The 17,280-nt window shown below is 42.1% G+C and overlaps 1 protein-coding gene across 2 annotated transcripts in view; it reads right to left on the minus strand.

The window, feature by feature from the left end:
- Positions 1-1,845: 1,845 nt before the first annotated feature.
- The window catches only part of LCP1 (lymphocyte cytosolic protein 1), an 84,803-nt gene continuing 69,368 nt past the window's right edge, over positions 1,846-17,280 (minus strand). For both annotated transcript variants that reach the window (XM_059144809.1, XM_059144808.1), the window contains exons 12-16: positions 17,120-17,234; positions 16,091-16,224; positions 9,506-9,629; positions 6,403-6,527; positions 1,846-3,582 (exon numbers count right to left, since the gene is read on the minus strand). In XM_059144809.1, coding sequence (XP_059000792.1) covers positions 3,450-3,582; positions 6,403-6,527; positions 9,506-9,629; positions 16,091-16,224; positions 17,120-17,234 — 631 coding nt within the window. In that variant the 3' untranslated portion in view covers positions 1,846-3,449. The remainder of the gene's footprint in view (positions 3,583-6,402; positions 6,528-9,505; positions 9,630-16,090; positions 16,225-17,119; positions 17,235-17,280) is intronic.

Raw genomic sequence — 17,280 nt, forward strand, 5'->3', positions numbered from 1 at the left:
TGTGTAAAGCATGGTTCCCGTCACATTCGGTGGGGCTCAGTTCATCTGCCAACTTTGGTAACCCTTCATCCAGAATTAATTTTCCCCTGAAAATTTCCCCATACTTTATTCATGAATTTATTATAGCATTTATCACATTCTGATTTTGTTATGTATCGCATGTGCGTGTAGATGTCCATTATCTCCTTGTTAGATCAATAGGGCTTCTATCGGCATAAAATGGAGAAGTTGGCATTAGCTCGAGGGGCTGTTTTGTCAAATAATTTGAAGGAACTTAAGGATCTATGTTTTTACTGTCTGATGTTAATAACTTTGACAGAGCAGAAATTGATAGATATCTGTCAAGTTAAAATAAACATTCTGTGCACAAGAAGTCTTATACCCTGTGACCTTGTTTGCTGAGGCAAACAAGCAGCCTGAATATCTATCTGTAAGCCCCTGGCTAAATGCAGTTTGGGATACCTAGATAATAAAATACTATACCCTATTGAAAGGATATGGGAGCAGGTCTACACATACCAACCTGGAACATTCACCAAGATACGGTGTTAAGTGAAAAAAGTGAGATGCAGAATGATGGATATGGAATGCTAACATTTGTAATTAAAAAAAAAAAAGTGTATGTGTGTGTGTCTGTGTATTATATGCATAAAATATTTCTAGAAAGATACAAAAGGAATTAGTAGCAGTGGCTGCTGACCAGGAGGGCTCCTGGGGATGGGGCAGGGGGAGTGGTGGGTTGATAAACCACCTCTCGGAGGATAAGGAAAAAAACCCCTATGTGTAGAGTTTGATCACAGCTGTGATGTAAATACCTCCATTGTGGCCCAGTGCAAATTCACAGTGACTTAACAATGGGCTCACAGTGATGTGATATGAGGTGGCTTCAAAGCCTATCTCCCTACACAGAGGTGGGAAGGTGTCCTAGTCCCTGTAGCCCCTTTGGTACAATTGGAATTCCTGATGCCATACTTGGATTGACTATTTAAAATGTAACAAACTTCTAAATTTAGAAAAATCATCATGATTAGATTGCTATATTCCATTAGCCTTCTCTTCTCCAAGAGCCAGTTTTCTTTCCTTGAGAGTAACTGTTGGTTCTCTTCTGTACTGGTCAGGTGAGGTATCAGTGCAGTCTTGCACAAAAGGGAACACTTAAAGATTTATAGCCTCTTGGTCTGTAGAAAAGGTAGCTACCTCCTACGTGTGGAAGCTGCAGGAATGTTCAGGCTAGGAAAGAGCCACTTCCAGAAAGAAGCTGCTGGTGAAGCTGGGACTCATGGCAGGATCACAAAACCCAGGGTCCTAACAGCCGTGTGGGTGTGGATCCTCTGCTGGTGAGGAGGTAACCAAACAGATGCTTCTCTATCACAGCAGCCCACCTCAGAGGATGCCAGCAGATGCAAAATTCCTCAGCATCTGCCCGATGCTCCTCCCTCACCATGCCCCACCCAACCAGGCTGGAGAGCGGACATCAGTTCCTGCCAGCCAAAAGGATTCCTTCCACAATCTCTCTAGAAGCCATATTGCACCAATCCCCACATCTGGTTTTTGTTCATGACTGGGCTCAATGTGTTTAACACCAGCTTACTCTTCGGTTTTTCTTTAGACTATTTTCTCCGTTACAAGCTCACCCTGCCCTTGTATCACTCACCACACCTGAGAATTTACTGAACCTGCTCAGCCGAGCACAGTGCTGGTCTTACTTAGAAGGGTATTTCTAAAACCTTGCACAATGCCTACCACATATTAGGCGTTCAGTGTGTGTTGGCTGAATGAAGTTAATTAATAAGTCATGCTACATTCTAATGGAACTGTCAAAAGGAAACATCCAGAGACATCTCATAAAGGGAACATTTTATTTGGAGATATCTTGAGCATTATTTTATCTTCATTTCCTGTTAAGGCAGTAACAGTCTTCCTGGAGGCAGGTGGGGGAGAATGATCTGAGGCTACATTAAGTTCAGTCTACGATGAAGCCAACCTCTTTGTATCCAGATGCGGCAGAAATACAGATTACGGGCTAGGAGAGGCCACAGATTGGCTTCTCGAACGTGCTGCCAAGGAACAGATCCAGGGCGAGGCATTTCAATTGCTTTGCAAAATGGCTAAGTTCCATTACATGCCATTCCTGAAGAGGATACCTCATGGATGAGCCCTTTTACCGGGACGGAGGGAGTCTAGTGTTGGTTCACAGTGCTCTGTCGCTTCCTAGCCTTCGGTAGGTTTTCATCATCTATTAGGGTGGTTCAGATTCACACTGCTCCTCTGGTTTTGTTTCATAATTCTTTAAATGTCATATGGATATGACTGTGTATTGTGGGGGGGATAAAGGGTGGGATGGGGGTGCGCTTTTCATTGGCACATATTGCCCCCTTGAGCTTGGGGGGCTAGCAAAAAGCTTCTACACTACCAAAAAAAGTAAACATTGATAATATGGCCTTGCAGCAATCAGATGTACTAAGATCTAACAGCAAATTAAAGCAGAGCCGAATTGCTTCCAGTCACCAGATAAGTTAGCCAGACCACATCAAGGAGAACTAACAGGCAGGGCTAAATGCATGGAGAGCCAGCACCCGGTGGATGCTTTGCTGTGGCTCCACACTGCCCCCTGGTGGTATAATGCTCAATTACACCCTACTTGGCTGTAAGCTGCCCTGTTAAGAATCTGAGGACATCGTATGCAAGATGTTAGACCAGGTCTCAACCCAAATCCTAGAGTTAAAAAACAGAGGCTTCCTGTTGACTGATAAAACCACGACTGATGACATTTGGGATTCTAGTTCTGAGGAGAGGTTCTGATGATGTCCTACTTATGCAAATCACCAGACTGTTGGGACCCCAACAGCCTGACTGATCTGTCAGATGCTCCAAAGGGCCCAGATACAAGAATGGGAAGCAGAGGTGGGCCACAGAAGAAGGCACAGCTCTGAGAGCGTGTAAAGCAGAGCTACGGGAGACAGAGTGTAGGGGACAGGGAACAGAAGAGGCTTGTAACAGATCAAATGCTGGCTGCCAGAAATAGGCTTTAGGACTGGTTGGATGATTTCCCCTCTCCTGGCTCTCACCTTGAACAAAAAGGGCAGCCAAATTAAGCCAGTTTGAAATATGATTAATAACAGTGCAGCTTCTATACTTGACTAATGGCAAAAGCAGGAAGGGTGCCTGGAAGATAAGTTTTTTTCTTCTCTAGATTTTCAAGGCAGCAATAAATTCAACAATAAAAAAAGATTTGTAAGAGATTGGATTTTGTTTTTTGTTTGCAAAGAATGAAGCATTTTTGTTAAAAACAGGAGAAGCTACCTGGCTGAACAAACATATACTTTCTGGAATCCTGGATAACGTCACCAAGTTGAACACTTTGGAATGGCTTTGACTCGTCCCCATGCTTCCTGTAGGTATCCCATGCTGAGCAATCAGGATTGTGCATGTGGCCTCCCCACTGGGATCTACACCCTCTTCATTCCTTTCCCCATGAGGCAAGCAAACACCGTCATGACCATTTTGGGGTTCACTTCAACCAGATCTTCTGGAAGAGCATACACTCTGGCGCCAATTTTTCGGGCCATAGAGATGGCATATCTAAAAGGGAGGAAAGAGGAAGAATGAGGGGAGCTTGAGCAACACAATATGAAGGGGACCCCTCAGGACCATACTCATTGTCATCCCACATACGACATACCACGTACCACACACCACATCTATATCCCAGATACTCTGCAGAACTCATTTTTGGGATACTTGGAGTCCGTCAGGGCGTCCTCCCATTTTTGTGGGCAAATCTTGGCCCAACAAAGCTTCTGACTCTTATCAGACTTGCTGTCTAGACTCAAGATGATTACAAATGTATTATCTGTCCTTAGAGACCCCCTGAGCTCTTGCCATTTTTGGTGCCTTCACCATGAGTATTCTCTTGGGCTGCAGAGCGGCAGAAAATGTCATAGAACTGAACAAGAATGTGTGCTGGGAAAGGTTGGCAGACTCCATTTCCCCTACAGAAATATTTTTACAAGGAAGTAAAATGGGGAGATGCATCGGTCATACTTCAACCTCACACATCAGTTTTATTCCTTGTTCCATTCCAGTCTTTGCCCACATAGGCATGTATTTATTTATGTTACTATAATACTGGTATAGCAGAGTTTTATATTACACATTTTCCACATAAGATTATTATAGCTCCATTGGAACATTTTGCTCACTTTTTAATTATAGGAAGATAATTTTTATGAGTTGTAATCTATTTTCAAATAAGCCCACACTACTACCTGGCAATTCTTTTATTCACCTCATTTATTATCTAGCAACCTCTTATAAGGACTACTCTAGAGATTCCCCATTCTATCTAAGGCCCCATTATTCTCTCTGCTCTATAAACTAACTTTATTCTTTCTCTACTGATCATATTAAATGAAAAGCATCAGGCAGGCATAGTCCCCATTCTTTCTCCTTGACCATTTCTCAATCACTTCCTCTATATTGATTATTAATGAGACAAAAATGTACTTTTCTATTATAAAATACAGAGGGAAGTTGTTGAAAAATTAGAAACAAGAGCTTCAAGAAAATCATGCAAACCTTGCCACCAAAACAGAACCATTTTTAGCATTCTGTATAATCCCTTTTACCCATTTTTCAAAGAAATTTTGGATCATGCCTGCAGAGACGAGGGCTTGGTGGGGGGGAGCTCTGATATCAGACTTTGGACCTCAGCTGAACCACTTAGTAACTCTAAGACTTTGGGCTTTGTAAACTAACTTAAGAACTTCAAGTTCTTTAAACCTAATCACATTCTCCTTGAACAACTAGGCCCACGTTTTTTTTTTGTTTGTTTGTTTGTTTTGTTTTAATTTCTAGGTTTTCATATGTATTCTTTCCTCTACCTGCAGTATTCTTTCTCCCTCCTTCACCTGTCTACCCCTAGCCTCCTTCTTATTGTCCTTTCAATATATCTCATCTTAGATGTTACTTGCTCTGATGATCTTCGTTTCCCTTCCTGTCTCTTCCATAGCACCCTGTGTCCCTCATCTACCCCATCCTTCTATTGTAGTTACCATTCATAATTCCAGCATACAAGGAACACAGGCCTCCAAATTTCCCAAATTAGGAACACAAAGAATACTGTTGAGAATATATATTATATATATATACATATATATATATATATATATATATATATATAATATATATATATGTATATATGGCTGCTGGGCACTATTCAACTTGTTAATTCTGGAACTTTCTGATGGATTGAATTGTGTCCCCTCTGCCCCCCCCAAAAAAGATATATGGAAGCCCTATCCTTCTAGTAACTCAGATTATGGCCTTCTTTGGAAAGTTATTTGTTTCAAGTATAATTAGTTAAGATGAGGCCATGCTAGAGTGGGGTGGGGCACTTATCCAATATGACTAGTGCCTGAAGAGACCCAGACACACACACAGAAGGGAGACAGCCATGTAAAGTCACAGACACATAGGGGAGGTCATGTGAAGACAGAAGCAGAGACTGGAGTGATCTATCTATAAGCCAAGGACTGCGGGCCATCAGCAGAAGCTAGGAGAGAGGCAAGGGAAAGATTCTCCCTCACTGCCGCAGAAGCCACCAACCCTGCCAACTTCTCAATCTCACACTAACAGCCTCCACAACTACGAGAGAAGACATTTCTGTTGCTTTAAGTTGCCCCGGTTGTGGTATTTGGTTATGACAACCCTAGGAAATAATACAACCGGCTCTGAGAAAGGCACCACTCCGGAGTATGGGTCAGCAAAATTTCCATAAAAAAAAAAAAAATAGGTAGCCAATATTTTAGGTTTTGTGGGCTTTGTCACAGCTACTCAACTCCGCCCTTCTAGTAGGGAAGCAGCTAGAGAACATATGTAAATGAAGAGGCATGGCTATGCCAATAAAACTTTATTTATAAAAGCAGACAACCATCCAATTTTGGCTCATAGACTGTAGTCTGCTGCTCCTCACTCTACACGGTAAAGCCCCCCTCAAGCAGCTGCTCCCCAGCTGGTAAAGATTCTGGTCTTGACCCCAGTCCTGCTCGGTCATATCTACGGCTAGTCACAAATGGGGTGTGTTTATATTTGGGCCTGGCACGTACTTTATTTAGGAAGTCTCTGATCGATTACAATTAGAAAATGGGTTTTATGAAACTAGAGGCTTGCTTACCAATTGGAAGAATATTCTTGTTGTCCTTTATCTTGCTCCCATTCTAACACTAGGAGTCTTAAACTGCTATTGTACAATATCTAAAGTAATGATGATGGGACACAGTAAGTAATGAGAAGAAAAAGCAAATAGCGCAATAAACTGCCCAAAAGGCACAAACAATAGACTTTATAGCTATCATTGCCAGTTGGATCCTCCCCTCCCCCACCTCGGGCTTATTAACGTACTTGGCATTGTTGAGTTTCTCTTCATCATTCAGGTTTTCTGTCTTTAGAAGGTCATAGTTGATGGAACCTGGTTGAATGGCATCAATGAGATCCAGAACAGGCAGACTTGTGCTAATCTTCGGGTCCTGCACAGAGAGAAAGAGTTGGTTTCATCAGTATGTCCCCAGCTTACCTGTGTTTCGCTCAAGGGAAGTGGATGGTTCTCTCCTCTTAAACACAAAAGATACACGGCCTGGTTTGGGAAATGCCACAGTGTTCCACATGGGCTTTCAAGTCAACTGTCCTTTCTGTAGGTAGGGGTGTCACAGACTTCCCAGTGCCTCTGGAAGTGGAGGAAACCCATTGTCTGCCAACAGGCAGGGAGTCGTTCTCATGCAGTGAGTGGAAGGGAGTCTGCAGGCCAACCCGGAGCTGACCGGCAGGGATCGTGACGAGGACCCAGCTGGACAGGAGTTTTGGCAGATTCTCCCTTCTTGAAGACCTCAGGGAAAGAACGGAGTCCGTAGGTCCAAGGAGAAGGTTCCAGCAGATGCATGAGTAAATGCAACAATAGTAACTAGCACCTGCTGTGGCCTCCCGGCTTGCCCAGAACTTCTTGTAGGTTGCCTTTAGGTTGCCTCACTTGTCGCCACCAGCCTCAGGTCTAGGCATCAATGCACAGTAAATAAAGGGAGTTTCTGAGATTCAGTGACTTACTGGTAAGCGGCAGAGCTGCATTTGAACCTAGATACTCCGACTTAAGATCCTGGGCTCTTTCTTTGGCATTGTAAGCATTTTCATGATCATGCCCAGAGCTGTGAGGGCGCCCAGGTGCTCTCCCTTCTCCCGTGCACCTGTAAGTGCACGCATGGAGAGGCGACAGCACGTGGCCCTCTGAGCAGAGTCAAATCCATACACTGCACTCCTTGAGGGTCCAAGTCAGAATGCATTCTCAGCAAGGAACAAGCTACAGCACCCTTGCAAGGTGCTAGGTCTCTCGCATCGGTCCTCTGGAGAAGAGGAATGATATTTAAAAAAATATAGTGGGTTCATTTTTAATTACTCCTTGGTAACGTGAAGACTCTTACAAAATAAAATGGATACGTAATCATAATCCAATTTCCAACATTAGCCTGAATTTCTATCTCTTTTGAAGAGCCACGAGGGAAACCAAATGGAGGGATCTGAGTTTGGATTCCTTTCCTCCTTTCCGCCCACAGTGCTGTGCAAGCGCTGACAGGTGGAGCTGGCTGGCAACTGGCAACACTCATAGACGAGGAGGGGACCAGGGCTCCTTCCAAAATGGCTACTTACTCAAGAGTGAACTGTGTTCACTGTTTTCTTTCTAGGATTTCACTTGAAAGGAATGTGGGGCTAAGGTGACATTTTTCTTTTGTGTGTGTGTGTATGTGTGTTTAATCAATTCTATAATGACTTCATGAGAAGACAGGAAAAAATGAGCCCCGAGCAACACAAGGAGTAAAAAAGCTGTCAGACCTTCTCAAGAATGAGTCCCCACGAGAACCCCGCTGAAGCCACAGGGCAACCTCATGGGCGGCAGTGACATCTGTTTTGTGGAGAGGCTGCGCGCCCCTGGGCTATCAGCCCCATGGCTGCACAGTAATGGTTCAGTGGCCTATGGCTGCACGCTGCTCTGGAGCCTCACCTCACGGGTAAAGGCACTTTCTGCTCACTGACAGATCACCTCCTGCAATTAGTAGCTGTACCCTCAGCCCCTGCAGCTCCAGTGTCCTCACCTCTAAAGTGAGGTGAACACCAAAGCTGCCTTCACAACATCTGAGAGATGACACGAGGCATGACAAGCAAGGAGCCCCTGTTGCTCAGGGGGCGTTCCCTATTGTGAGTGTTCCCAGATTTGGCCCTTTGTCTGCTTTTATAAATAAAGTTTTATTGGAACACAACCATGCCCATTCATTTATATATTTTCTACAGCTGCTTCCTTGCTACCACAGTAGAGTCCAGTCTCTATGACAAAGCCTGCCCTTCCAAATCTTTTTTTTTTTTTTGGAAGAACTTGCTTAAGCCTCTGACCAGCCTCTGTTCCTGTATCTGCTCAGCTCTCCAGACTGAAGGGTTAGCTGGAGGAGAGACAAAGGTGGACATTATCTGTGATGAGCTCCCAGGGAGGACGTTCCTGGTGCAGCACAACCCAGAAATACTGTCTACTCTTTCTGGTGGGGTGAAATTTTCTTTTTTTTTCTTGATTGTTTTCTTGATTTTGAAGCAGAAGTCTAGATCATGACAAACTGCCTCAGCAATCATGTTAATAAAACTCTGAAGGGGTCCCTTCCCCTAATTCCTGACCTTTAAACCAAAGCAAAAACAAAAACAAAAACAAACCCTAGTTAAGACAGCACAGACATTATGAATCAGGTGTGCAAGTCCCTGGAGGAAGGATCCAGCTAATGTATGAAAGAAGAGTTAAGAAATTTAATAAAGTATAATGCTTTTTTTAATAAAAATGGAATTTGGATACATGTACACAACTGCTTTTCCCCAAAAAACACCACATGGGAGAACTTTTAGCATTTTTATATTCCACCATCGTTAGGATACTAATCTGAATCATGAAGCTGTGTGCATTTAAACAATATTATTGTATTTTATGTTACTTTGGAAGAGAAATGTCTAAAACAATGTATTTAAAATGACGGGTTCTTTAAATTAATTATTACATGGGCGCCTGGGTGGCTCAGTTGGTTGAGTGACTGCCTTTGGCTAAGGTCCGCCTTAGGTTAAGGTCATGATCCCAGAGTCTCGGGATCAAGTCTTATATCAGACTCCCAGTTCCACGGGGAGTCTGCTTCTCCCTCTGACCTTCACCCCTCTCATGCTCTCTCTCACTATCTCTCTCTCAAATAAATAAATAAAATCTTTTAAAAAAATTAAAAAATAAAATTAATTATTACATAAAAAAGTGACAAGAAATTTATCAATGAAATAGCCTGTGACCATTAAAACAATAATGGGTCATTCAAGCAAAATAAAAATTGGAGGGGAAGCCTCAGACACCTCACACTGAAGGTCACTTTAAAATAGAGGGAAAACAATAAAGATAAGCACATAGCTCAGATGGCCGTGAGCAAGAGACTAAGACTTTTACCTTGAAACTAGAGATAGATGAACTTTTCGCCGCTTCCTTCAATGTTTCATTCACCCAGTTGACAATAATGTCATCATTGACCTTCTGCCCACCTCCAATTTCTTCAAGAATATTCAGCGTGTACCTGAACAAAATCAAGAGTGATTTCTAGAGAAAACTCGCTAAGGAATTCAATAACACAGAAAGCAGCCAGGGTAGAATTGTTCTTTTCTTCCTTAGGTACGCCTCAGAAGATAGCCTGGACACCATTATGCTTGCAGGAAACATAAAGTAAAATAAAAACATTATTTCCTTTTAGAATATAATTTAAAATGTAGCTTTGTGGTTATTATCCTGAGATGCAGAATACCTCCTTCTAAGCACTGTCATTGCTCTGGATAGGAAGGGAAAACAGAAAAGAGGGAAAGCAAAGCAAAGCAAAGGATTCAAACCAGTTGACACTTTTCTTAAAGGAACCATGAGGGCACCAGGGTGGCTCAGTGGGTTAAGCCTCTGCCTTTGGCTCAGGTCATGATCTCAGGGTCCTGGGATTAAGCCCCGCATGGGGCTCTCTGCTCAGCAGGGAGCCTTCTTTCTCCTCTCTCTCTGCCTGCTTCTCTGCCTACTTGTGATCTCTGTCTGTCAAATAAATAAGTAAAATCTTTAAAAAAAAGAAAAGAAAAAAAGGAAACCATGAAAATGGAGGGACAAGTCAATGTTAGAAAAACCCAAGGGGCCAGCATAATGAAGGAAAAATATTAAAGAGTTTCCTTCTTATACCATACAAGTAGAAATATTAGGAACACACAGACCACAGTTAGTCTTTAGTCTGAGCATAAGAATCACCTTAGAAGCATACTGTTAAGAGAATTGGGTTTTTCGGGAAAAGCTTTAAAAGACACTTCAAGCTCTAGTAAGTGAAAGAGTCGAGTGGTAGGTGCAATAAACAGAACAACTTTCTCCCAGGGAAAGCAAGGAGAGTGTCAAGATGAGAAATGCTCAGTCTGGGCCCAGAGACCAGACCAGAGGTTAAGGAATTAATGGATTTGAATGGGATAAGGCTCAGGTAGATTTTCCAAATAATCGTATCCTGGAAAAAGGCCCTAGTTTTGATTGGTTCATAGAGATGATATTTTATAGCATCACTGGCTTCCTGTTTCCTGATAGTTTCCTGATAGCATGGGTATTGAGTTTTGAGCGGTTACCATAACAATGAAGCATTTCCGCCAGGGGAGTGTGGTAAGAAAAGGCAGGTGAGTGCAGGTTTCATCCATCCTGTCTACCACCTCATGGGGCAAAGGAAGTTTGATCTGCTAGAGGCTACGCTTGTCTCAGAGGTGAATTCTCACTTCCCTTCGTCAGGACGCCCATACTACTTTGTTGACAGGTAGGGTCCAAGGGCATAAAGATTATTTTGAGTTAAAAGCAATCAAAACACAGCAGATTTAGGAAAAGCTCCTTACCTCCCTCCAGATCTGCTGAAAAGAATTTGGAAGAAAGACCTGGTCCAGGAAGAGAGCTATCAACATAGAAAATTGCATGACACTATGAACAAGGTGTGGCAGATAGGGAGGAACCTAGCAAGGCCTGTTTGATCGAAGTCCTCTCTATGTCTCCATGTTTCCGAGTGGCCCACCAAACATCCGTTTCCCAAACATTTAGTCTTTTCATCTTCCTGAATTGCATTCCTTTCCTTTGAAGTCCCAGATCCCTACCCCTTCTCCTTAGTTCAGAATGCTATACCACTTCATTTGGCCTGCCCATCTTTGGAATTTCCAAGTCTGTGTGGATTCCCGTTCATACAAAATTAAATTTGATTTTCTCCTATTAATCTGTCTCAGGCCAATTTGATTCTTATTCTGGAAAGAAGGACGCTGAAAGGCAGAGGAAATTCTTCCTCCCTGACAATACTCCCAAGTGGACAGAAGCTAGGGAAGAAACCAGTACACACAGGCTCACCTCGATACAAAAGTCTGTCGGTGCCAACAAAAAGGCACCAAGCAACAGGGAAACTGAGAGACATACAGAAAATCATGGAGGCAGCTGGCTGCATTTGGGGGTCTGAGAACGGCCCCTCACGGTGGCAACAGAGTTCTGGGGAGTACACAATTGCCCTTCCCCCACCTCAAGGGAGGTGCGACAGTTTAAACGGAATCCTATCCCCACCTCTAAGCACAATGGTAAAAACAAAAGGAAAAAAAAGATAGAAGGACATTGGAATCTCAACTCTGGACAGTCCAGGGAGCACTTGCCGTAGATTCAAAATTTTAAAACACAAATCAATTTGGCTCATGTCTACCTAGGATTTTCCTTGTGAGAGCATTGCTCCATACCATCAAACGTGTTTTGGGACAACAGTGCTTTTATTAACCTCCCCAGACAGGATCCCAGCACAGCACCCCTGGTGCTTGCACACTGCCTTGTGCTAAGAAGCCGTCTGTTACGGGGAAAGGGTGTCGCGAGCCCCAGCGTCAGCTGGTGCCTGATTCAACAAAAGAAGATGGATGGGGGGTGCACACGTGCCGCGGGAGGGGCTGCGATTGTTACTCACTTGCCTTCCTGCCTTCCAGGGCTTGTTTGATTTATTTAACATTTGACCCAGAGGGACAAACCGTGCTGTTTTGTTTTACAAGGACCTATCCCAAATTCACCGTCCACAGCCTGTTTCATCGGCGGTGAATTCCTCATCTGCCTGCATCTTTGTTCATTCGCTGGAGTCTGACACGGCTGGCTGCTGGCAGCTTCCTTCCTTCCAGCTTTTGTCTCCAAATTTATACAGATGCTATTTGCCAGCTTTCTAATCTGAAAACGACTTCCAGGCTCCTGAAGGGGAAAGGGAGGTTCAAGCACGCGTCTCTCATTTGTTCTTAGAGGGGAAAATGACATGCCATTTATTGTCCAGATAAATGACCAAATTAGCACATCTGTGCAATCCAATGAAATAAATTCCAGCTAGAACTAGCTCTAAATTTAATAGATTTGTTAATGTGTGGAACACAGAGAAAAAAAAGGTCCCCTCTGGTGGCATTTCCATAATTATCAGTCATTCCATCACCTTCAACAGTAATATATTTCTCTGTCCACTTTCTTATATGTACCATTCTTGAGTAAGCACTCATGAGAAATGTGACTTATTAGCCAGCTGGGGACAGCAGCTGCAGTCTAGACTTTATGGTATATACACCAGCCATCGAGTACAACATCAGGCCCTGTTTCTATAAGATAAACAGAACAAAGATGATATTACAAGGTGATTTTCAGGTATTAGTAAATTCAAAGTGGCATAGAGTGGGCCGGAGATTTTTTTTTTAATCATTAAAATAGAAAACATCAAAGCTTACATCATATTCAAACCCAAAAGTCAACTTAACTATTGCAACTAAAAAGGTTTGTTTGTTTTTTAAAGAAATCAGTAGCCAAGTCAGCCTATTAAGAATTAAACACACACATGAAAGACAAGAGAGAAGAGGTCACACATGTTTCTGAAAATACCCTGGTACAGCTGCTCTTAGGGACGTTCAGGGACATTCTAGATAATTCTAGACGGAGCTGAGGTTTCTTTAGCGTTGGAGTTTTCTGTGCCAGAAGAGCCTTGTGAATCTGCCTTTAAACTTAAAGGAGACCCCGGTTTAGAGGTGGGTAGTAGAGCGCTATACTTGGTAAAGCCAGTGTGAATCAGGTAGCAAACTCCATTATGATCACTTCTGATTACATCCCATCACCTAGAAACACTGACATACTTACTTTGAAGGCCATTGTGAATATCAGGGCCTAGAGACAGTGGGTTAGGATTAAAGCTAGTGCCTAGAGACACTACACACCTTGTCTTTGCCACTCACTCATGAGACATCATGTAATGTGACATGTGGTTTCTGGAACTTCCTTCCAGGTAGTAAGTGAATTAAGTCATAGTAACATAGGTTATAATAAAGGGATATAAGATTTCTGCCTGGTCAAGGCCACCAGGATAGGGGGAAAGAGTGAAACATTCTTCACTGCCTGGTCAAGGCCACCAGGATAGGGGGAAAGAGTGAAACATTCTTCACTGCCTGGTCAAGGCCACCAGGATAGGGGGAAAGAGTGAAGCATGCTTGGGAAGCATTCTTCCCAAGCTCATGCTTTTGCACCAAAAATCATTTACTTTTCTTATATTTTCTATTTATATATTACATTCTACCTTGTTCAAATAACATTGCCACATGGTTCTCACATTAGTCAAGTCTGTATTCAATTCTACAAGGTAACTAAAATTATCTCATGAAGAACTAGCAGGAAATTCTGCTTCTAGCCATGGTGCAGTAATAGGGACCAGCCTTCCTCTTCTGCCTTAAGCACCCAAACACAATGAAGAACATATGAAGCAGTGGTGCTCAGAGACACTGGACAAAGTAAGCATAAAACAGTGGTCCCTGAAAGAAGGAAGGCAAGCCTGCTGAGCCCTAAGATTATCCCAGCTTATTGTGTGAAGAGTTTCCAGGCTGCAGTGCAGAGAGAAGGAGAACCCAAGCAGAGCAGAGCACTCCCCCTGAGTTGAGAGGACAGGACTGAGAACTCAAGGAAACCAAGGTGCGTGAAATTTGTGGGGCAGAATACCAGAGCTGCCTGGAGAGGAAAGAGTCATCTAGAAAGAATGCTCCGGACATCTTCAGAAGGTTTGCCGTAAGTCTTTACCTAGCTGAGTATTACTCAGTGCACGTGTGTGAGAAAAGTACTAGAGACTGGAACAAGAACAGTCAGAAAAGAATGGACAGAATGATTCTCAGAAAGCACACAGCACTGGAAATAATTTGGTTCCCACCAGTCAGAGTAGAAAAACCTCATGATACCTAAGCATCAAGTTCAGTACTCAGAGGAGATTATCTCAGTACAGAGAGACAACACTAGCTCAAGCCTAATTAAACTTTTAATAAGCCCCAAAAGGAGCATACTGTGTTTAAGTGTCTTAACTGCATCCCAGGAAAAAATTACAGAATATTTAAAGGAATAAAGAAATATCAGCATGCAGCAAGGTGAAATTCACAATGCCTCACATACAATACAAAAGAAGTGGCAAAATATAATCCATAGTGAGGATAAAAGTCAATTAATAAGAAACAGACCAAGAAATAACAGTGACTATAATTATGTTCAGTGTGTTCAAGCAGGTGGAGGAAAGAGACACTGGAGATGCTGAAAAGACCCAACTCAAATTTTTATGCATGAAAACGATAATCTCTGAGATAAAATATATAGATACATTGGATGGGGTGAATGTAAGATTAGATAATCCAGAAGAGATTAGTGACCTTGAAGACAAAGTAATAGAAATTATCCCAAATGAAACACAAAGAGGAAAAATGAAAGAGAGGGGAAAACTGAATAGTGTCAATGAACTTAGGACAACTTCAGAATGACAAAATAGGTGTGTAGTGCATACCTGGAGTCCCTCCAAAACAAACTGGGGTGGGTGGTATAGGGAATATATTTAAGGAAATAAAGACCACAAGTTTTCCACATTTGATGAACACTACAAACCTGCAGATTCAAGATGTTCAACAAACCTCAAGCATGGGAAAGACCAAAGCCCATTATAATTCACTTGCTTAAAAAGAGTGATAAACAGGGGTGCCTGGGTGGCTCAGTGGGTTAAGCCTCTGCCTTCAGCTCAGGTCATGATCTCAGGATCCTGGGATCAAGCCCCGCATCAGGCTCTCTGCTCAGCAGGGAGCCTGCTCTCCCCCTCCCCCCACTCTCTGCCTGCTTCTCTGTCTGCTTGTGATACCTCTCTCTCTCTCTCTGTCAAATAAATAAATAAATAATCTTAAAAAAACAAAAACAAAAATAAAACAAAACAAAAAAACAGTGATAAACAGAAAATCTGAAAATAAGCCAGAGAAAAAAGATGTTATATACCAAGGAATGAAGTTAAGAATAACAGCAGATTTATTATTGGAAACAATGACTTTTTCAGACATCTGGAAGCTGAAATGCTTCCTCCCCAGCAGATCTCCACTGTTAGAAATATTTCAGATAGAAGGCAAATGGCATCAGATGGGCATCTGGATCTATGCCATGGAAAGGTAAGCTCCAGAAAGGCAAATGGATAAGTATAGCACATACAGCACATTTTCCTCTTATTTGGAAAGATTCTTTAAAAGATAATTGACTTTTACTTACACAAATCTAAAAATAGAATGTTGGAAAAAGATATGTCATGTTAGAATTCACCAAGATAAAGCTAAGTTTATATATATATTATAGCAGTGGCTATATTAACATAAAAAAGTAGATTTCAGAGAAAATATTATCAGGAATAAAAAGAGTCACAACACAATGAAAACAGAAGTGATACATTAAGAGGACAAAACCATCTAAAATGTTTAGAAATCTAATAGAAAAGTTTCAAAATACCTGAAAGAAAACTTAAGGACCTGAAAGGAAAAAAACAAAACAAAATAAAACAAAACAAAAAAAACCAGGAAAATTTAAAAAAACACTCCTTTGGTTTTAAGTTTAGCTTAAAATATCGTTCCGCTGGTTTAAATCACATTCCTGAACGTTTGCTAGTATCTTTCCAGGTCATCAATAATACACTCAATAAAAAGTCATTTCCCTGGGCTACATTACCTTCTCATTAACTGCCAAATCAAGGCTAATGTTAGAGTGCGGTTTCCTTCGTTGAGATCTTGTCCCCCAATGCCAACCAGGGAGAACTTCGCTTGATTCTTCCCCAGCTCCACTGCATAGTTACAATTTTCAAGCTGTTATTGAGCAAGAAGGAAAACATTCTAATGTCATCACCTCTACGATGAGAAATATAAGATAATAAAAATAAAGACACGAAATGAAGTAAATATTGTCAGACTGAATCATCTCTCAAGTCTTGCCTGATTTCGCAACGCTACATTTCTAAACTAGTCAAAGAACTTCCCACCTTTTTTTTTTTAATAGAACCCCTCACTTCCACCAAAACATATTCATAGTGTACTCTAAGTGCAAAACCAAAATGAATTCATTATTATGGAACACTGTCATGGCTATATCACACTCCAGAAATAGAGGGCCATGCTCGGTGACCCATCCATGACATTCCTAAAACAGCTGAAGGCATGGAGATTGTCATGGAAAATCTGGATTCTCCATCCCACCTGCCCATAATGGGCTGACGTGTGGGACAGGGAAGTATTCCTGTGGCAACGCTTGGATCATTGAGAGCCAAGGAGACAAGGAATGGTTAGAAATACATGTACCGACCCCATCATTGTTTTACAAACAATGTGTTCCCACTGTGTTGACATTAGACAAACTATTGGTACAAGTCAAACTGTCAGTCCCAAGCTCTAATTCTTAAGGAAATTAGAATAAGCATCCCGCTGGTGGAAGAGCGACCCTGTAGCTCGGCTTGCTCTAATTATCTTAATTAGAATTTTTACATCATAATGTTTAAAGACATCCAACATGGAATTATAAATAAGTAATCAACTGAAATAATGGACTCACTTTAATAAGTTCAGGCTTCTGATTGCTGTGCTATAATTTAATCCCTGGATAAACATTACTTATCTAGGTCTGGCCTCCTAATAAAGTATTCACGGGGTGCGCTCGAGGCCTGTGACTTCCCCTGCCTGTGGGAACATCTGGAGAGTCACTGTGTACCTTCTTCATGTTGCCTCCCAGTTTGGGGTATGGTGGTTTGTTTACTCTATTCCAATCAACAGGGACTTTAATCTTTTCATAGAGCTGGAAGATGACCAGGGCATCCGATAAGTCACTGGACAAAAACAAACACAAAAAGAATTCTCAGACAGCCACCACTG

Source organism: Mustela lutreola, chromosome 13 (genome assembly GCF_030435805.1).
Source record: "Mustela lutreola isolate mMusLut2 chromosome 13, mMusLut2.pri, whole genome shotgun sequence".
NCBI classification, from domain to species: domain Eukaryota; kingdom Metazoa; phylum Chordata; class Mammalia; order Carnivora; family Mustelidae; genus Mustela; species Mustela lutreola.